This window comes from Ptiloglossa arizonensis, chromosome 10 (genome assembly GCF_051014685.1).
Source record: "Ptiloglossa arizonensis isolate GNS036 chromosome 10, iyPtiAriz1_principal, whole genome shotgun sequence".
Classification (NCBI taxonomy): Eukaryota; Metazoa; Arthropoda; class Insecta; order Hymenoptera; family Colletidae; genus Ptiloglossa; species Ptiloglossa arizonensis.
This window is the reverse complement of record NC_135057.1, coordinates 1,890,813-1,897,099: the sequence shown is the minus strand read 5'-3', so window position 1 is coordinate 1,897,099 and position 6,287 is coordinate 1,890,813. Positions and strand designations below refer to the sequence as shown.

Genomic DNA, 6,287 nt, shown 5'->3' with positions numbered 1-6,287 from the left:
TTAAAGTATGTAATAACGTACTCGATAAAATAATCATTTTGGAGAAGAAAATGGTTGAAAATATTTTAATACGCGTAGCTTGTTCTAATTAGAGATTTTTGTTGGGAAAGTTGACCCAAAACGGTACATTCGTAATAAGGGACACGTTTATATCCAAGTTATTTCAAACTGTACATCGCGATATCGGTGTCATGAGGTCACAAATATAAACGAAAATATAATTATTTGAATGTGAGTGGCAAAAGGATTACGAATTAGAATTTACAAATTTAAATCAGAATTTATACTTTTCGTATACTGAATTATTAACATTTACCACAGAAAATACTGCATGAAATTTTATTTTCAGAAACTTTTGTTAGAAAGTATCGATGAATTAATTTTCAATTTTTAACAACTCAATCTGTATATTAACTCGAACTGTTACGCATTGCTTAGACATCGTTATTGAGTCTCGAACCGTAATAATGTAATTTTTTGACGGTTTTGCTAGCCTGAATTTTTTTTCGTTCTTATAGTCTTTGGCATCACGTGCCGACTAACGAGGGTCTCGTTAGTTACTAACGAATTGTTTGGATACAATCCAGCACCAAAACGTGCTTTCCATTTGCTTAATATTCGAATTGACGATGATTTAATTTGAATGTTTTGACAGTATGATTTACCTTGTTTGACTTGTGTTCAAAGAAAATACACAAAACTTGAAAGTAATCTGTACGAAAGTAATTATTTGCTTATGGTAAACAACTCGATGAAAAATTATTCGATTGTGAATCCATAGAAAGTAACGTAACAAAAATTCCTTCAGTTTGAAAAAATAGTTCACTTATAGTAACAAGGTATCGTAAATGCGAAATTTTATAATACAAATTCATTTAAAAGAATTAATTTTATGTATCTAAAATATATTGTACATCTACTTTCGAAACATTACAAGTTTCGTATAGTTTTTTATCGTTGCAATCAAATTTGAAGGAAAGCAAGGAAAGTGAAAAATGAATTGTCCGATATATTTATACTTTTGTAAAACGAATAATATGAAATTATTTCTATGCACACTGTGCACGTTTCATTGTTGTTGTACAAAGTATAACGACGACTGTCACGAATACGACGCCAGAAATTATAATAGCTATTAAATGTAAAATTCACGCATTTCACGATATCATTTTATTCTTTTATTTGTTCAGTGATAATATATGCATGCATACAAGTTTTCCTTCGAATACGCCTTAAAATTACAATCGATATTATCATTGTAAATCTTAGCAACAAATTAAAATCTGTTGGTTAAAATTAATCCAAATTTGTCACTTAAGTATACATTATAGCAATTTTGGGCGACATTACAACGTTGTAATAATATTAGCATTAACTTTATCACCGTTGCAACATATTATCTTATCGTCTATACGATCGAAATCTCAATTGTATTACGTATGAAAGGAAAAACAATAAATTATCGAATGTTCACACTGTTCTCGTTTTCGGTCGCATGAAAAGACGGCAATATTCGGGAAATTTCACACTATCGTGAACGATAAAATGATTCGAAACCTCTTTCGTAGCCTTTGACTCTTAAAACGTTTCTCCGCCGACTTACAGAGCATGACGAACCTTTTCGTCTTAAGGACGGCTTCAAAGAAACTAACAAGATCATCTGCTAAGGCTTCTGGACCTTTGGACGATCAGGTCTTTGCACCGTTTCCCTTCGAAGTAATAAATTTCTCTTAGAATCGCGAACGTTTCACGATAAGTAAACCTTTGGAATTCTGCTCAACGCTTTCTGCAATTGGCAAACATTCGATCCAAGACAGTTATCTTATCATGATTACAGTATTATCGTAATACGAGGAGATCAAATTTATTTTTTTACTCGTACAATTCTTCGTCAATTGCTTCTTGCTCGGAAATTTTTATTAGCAATATTTTAACGATATAGATAATAATAGAGCCTTGTGATAGAACTTTGTAATTCGTGACATTCAAAAATTACTAGAAACAAATTTTCAAGTCTGCGAATCTGTTTATTTGGAAATAAACGTTACATCGTAACAAAGAATATTTAAAGCGAAACAAAATTTTCTCGTGACGTTTCGAACCGTGTGCTGACAACTATACAGTAGTGTGCACAAACTGTGAGCAAAATCTAAACCTAATCGGCGGTCTAAATTTGAGTCGAATCGATGACAATAGATTTTCAACTTTCCATACAGCAAAGCTAATAATATACATGCTGTCGTTGCTATTTCGGTACTCTGAGATCCCTTCACGGCACTTTTTACAATATTATTTCTTTACTTAAATTTTATTTTAATAATACAATAAATAAGTTAAAAGGAAACGTTCGTTATAGATACCGTATTTCCGACAGAATAAAATGGCCTATGCTTTACGAATCGTTATTATCAAAAGATGAAACTCAACGGAGTTAGCGTTAGCGATAACGATAAGTAACTTATCCCGTTCAAACTCCACGGCAAAATGCGCGCAATATCTCGATATCATCGTTATCGCAAATAGAAGAACAATTCTATCGTGTAATTAAATAACTCCGTGTTTCTCGGTGGATTGACAGAAAAAATCGGTGGGTGACAGAAAAACTGAAGAATAAATAGCGGTTACGAAACAGCTTGCGAAACAAATAAATTGAATAGTTCACCGAACACTAAAAGTATAGAAATTAGAAGAAAAAAGTAGAATAAGAAGATTCTCTTGCAATTTGAGTTTCCCAATTGGATAACGTTACCTTTAGCGATGTTCGAATGGATCGTATCGATACAAACGAAATCAGTATCGCAAATATTATTTTCAGTTACCAATTTCTCGTAACAGTCGAGGAATATTTTTATTTTCTCGTGATTATGAATTCACATTATTCCTCGTTCCACGAATTGCCCGGCTGTTAGAATAAAGATAATATTGTTCATTGTTACGAACTAAATAATTAATAATCAATACAAAGTCTCGTAATAACCACAACTTCCGTGTTCACTTCGACCGTCTTCTCTCTAATAATTACACGTGCTATATTTGAATTGTGCTTAAATTATATTACATCTTATTCGATTAAATACGTTGATCGTCTGTATAGAACTATCAGAAGTGTGACATAATAGAGAATAAGAAGATTACGTAAGAGGCTCGTAGTAATAGTTAGCGAACCACTAAGCTTCTTAACTTTAAAGACGACGGTACGATATATTTTTACCCAGAAAGAAATCAATTGAACTTTCTCGTCCGATCGGAACACGAAGAAAAGTATTCCGCGAGGGAACTTTCGTACCGATAAATAACCAAACCGACGTTACAATAAACGTCAACTGATGGTCGCCGTGTAAATACGCGCCTCGTATTTGCGATTTGAACGTCGTCCGGATCGCGACAATTCGTTCTCTTCTATCTGTATCGTAGACGTCAAATCGATAAGGAATTGGCGTCTAAACGAGTGTGCAGTACCTACAGTGGCTCAGAAAAGTATTGGTACGCCATATTATAAGGAAATTTCCCTAACCTATAGGTCCGACTTTAATAAAAGTTTGTGTGCGTGTAAAATATACTGGACCGCATACGACGTAATCTTTTTGTCGACAAAAAAGTTTTCAAGGGGATAAAATCAAGATCCGAAAATTCAATATTTCTGTATTTTTTTAATACAACTTTTTTGGGAACGCTTTCCACGGTAGAGCGATGGAGCATTAAAAACTGAACATTTCTCGTAAGAAAATTGTCGTTGCATCTCGCACGATTACGAAGTTATAAAGAAAATAAAAGACGTTGCAAGCTCTTCAATCGTACGAAATCGGTTGAAATCAGCCTTTTCGGTGCTACTTTCTCTTTGATTTTACAAATATAAATACATAATAGTGCAAAATAGAGCAAAACTTTTCATATGAAAAATGTTCAGATCTCGGTACTTTATCGTTCTGTTGCAAAAGTGTTCCAAGAAAAGTTGCATTGAAAGACTAAAAAAAGATTAAAGACCTTCGAGATTTAATTTCACCTTGTTGAAGAAATTTCCTGTGAGCAAACAAATTTCTCTACGTGTGCACCGTTATGCTCTAAACGTGGAGAAATTTTCAATAAAACCAAAGTTACAGGTAAGAAGAACTTCCTTGTAACATAGCTGTACGAATACTTGTTCGAGCCACTGTAGGTTAGCCCCGGTTCGTTTTCCTCGTCGAACGCGATATCGATTAGCGGGGCACCAGGTGCTAGGAATCCCCTGACCTTCGCACGGAACACGTTTTTCACTCGAGCAAACTCTCCCAGACCTCCCCAACTTTCGCCAAGAATTCGCGAGAAAACACTCGGTCGTTTGAAGCGGTACAATCGTTGGTCCCGCGCGCGTGTTCCGTTTACAGACTGGTTATCGGGGACGAAGATCGTGTATTCGCAGGCCCCCCAGTCATATATTCCCCGTTATCGGGCGAACCTTATCTCGCGACGTTAACGCGGAGGTCCTTTTGCCAACCTTCTATACATATACGACATATCCAACCGGTTCACGCTGAAATTTCCCATGGCGTACGGACTCTGTGCGTTCGTCATCACCAGATAGAAGCCTCTCCTTGTCCTGTCCACTTTATCGCCGGCCAAAATGGCGGGATACCGAGGCGGACAGAGGCCCAACAGATAAGAGACGAATCCGTTGCACTCCCAGCCCCAGAAACCCACTTTCGAGTTGATGGACTCCGCGAAATACATGACCGATCTGTGGTGATCGCACTCGAACAGGTTCCCCGTCTCCCAACAGCCGGGCTGGTTGATACCACCGTTCATGTAGAAGTCTGCGTGCCCGCTACTCTCGACCTTACCCTGAATGAACGCGTTCGTGTGAAACACGTCGACGAATTCCGCGTCACCGGCGTCCAGCTTCTGGTCTTTGTCCGCAGTGACGAACAGCGGCATGGCTGGATCCAGACCGGTGATCCTCGACATTCTGTACGGTCTGAGAACGTTTGCCGCGAACGCGGGCACGTGGGCACCGAGACTGAACCCGATCGCGTGTACGTCCACCGCCCCCGTCTCCCTGATCCTTTGGACCAGTTGCGCCACGCAGTCACCCACGTGAGGCACGTTCCGCACTACGAGGGGATAGCACGGCGCTGACGCCAGACGACGCCAATCCACCGCGATTAGATTGTAATCGTAGCTCCTCAAGTACTCCCGTCGCACGTCCACCAAGTACGTGAGTCTCATGTCGGAATCGTAACCGTGCACGATGATCTTCGTGGGATTCGTAGGTACGAAATTGGTGTCCGCTAGATTCGAGCCACCCTCGTCCACCAGAATCTCTTGTCCCATCTCGTGGTTCCTTTGCGTGTACAGGAAGAAGGTGACCTCCTTGTCGGGGCAGCTTTGATCGTTGTTGACGAGACACGGACCGACGAAGTAATCCTTGCCCGGTGATCCTTGGTCCAAAGTGTTGCCGACGACGAACGGTTGTATATCCGCGGTAAGAGTGGATCCGGCCATCAGAACGGTAAGAAGACAAGCGCTGAACGCTTTCCAAACGATCGGTAGGTCCATTGTCTTCGTTCCGAACGGCCCGCTGGTCCGCCACCGGGAAGATCGAAGCCTTCTGCCGTTAGGGCCGATTTCACTCGACTGTCGGGACGAAACTACCGAGTGGTCCGCGTGCCGGCGAGCCGCGAGGGAAACTTCACGTTGAATCAGCACGTACCGCCTCGACGAGCTCGGAATCCCTAAAGAGGGGCATGCCACACGCGGCTCGTCTGATTAGGGGGGTTTGACGACGCACGTCGTTCAATAATGCGTTAACTGCCATCTCGATCGCGGTCTGCCCCGACAAAGGTCGAACCTATGACGAATGGAAGCACGCTACCGCTACCGTGAATTCACCGCTAGCCGAGTTCCCGCCTACGGAACTGGCTTCAACGATCGTCCACCGCTAATCTCGATCGCGAGATCTATTCGCTTCGGCGTTCGTCGAGCGGAACGAACAAAACGAGAGATCTCCAGGCTGTACGGAACGATTGTTTACGCGCGCCTGGCTGGCGCAGCGGTTGATTCGGCGCAAACAAATCAGAACTCGCGTCGATACGCGACGCTTCGTTTGTATCACGCTTGTCGGAAAGTGGAGCGCCCGTCAGGAAATCGATCGTGTCGATACAATTTTTCGAACCGCGGCTTCTTTTCCATTTGGAAATCGTAATTTCGCTATTGGTCGCTGATTTCGATAACATAACCTGAAATTTCTCATCTCCTCTTCCCTCTCTCTATCTCTTTCTCTTCCGTTAGGATTAAACGCGAGAGCTTCGTAA

General features: G+C 40.7%; 1 protein-coding gene across 2 annotated transcripts in view; it reads right to left on the bottom strand.

Moving 5' to 3' along the window:
- Positions 1-1,044: 1,044 nt before the first annotated feature.
- Positions 1,045-6,287, bottom strand: part of LOC143152172 (uncharacterized) — a 450,848-nt gene continuing 445,605 nt past the window's right edge. For both annotated transcript variants that reach the window (XM_076322000.1, XM_076322001.1), the window contains exon 6: positions 1,045-5,708. In XM_076322000.1, coding sequence (XP_076178115.1) covers positions 4,450-5,708 — 1,259 coding nt within the window. In that variant the 3' untranslated portion in view covers positions 1,045-4,449. The remainder of the gene's footprint in view (positions 5,709-6,287) is intronic.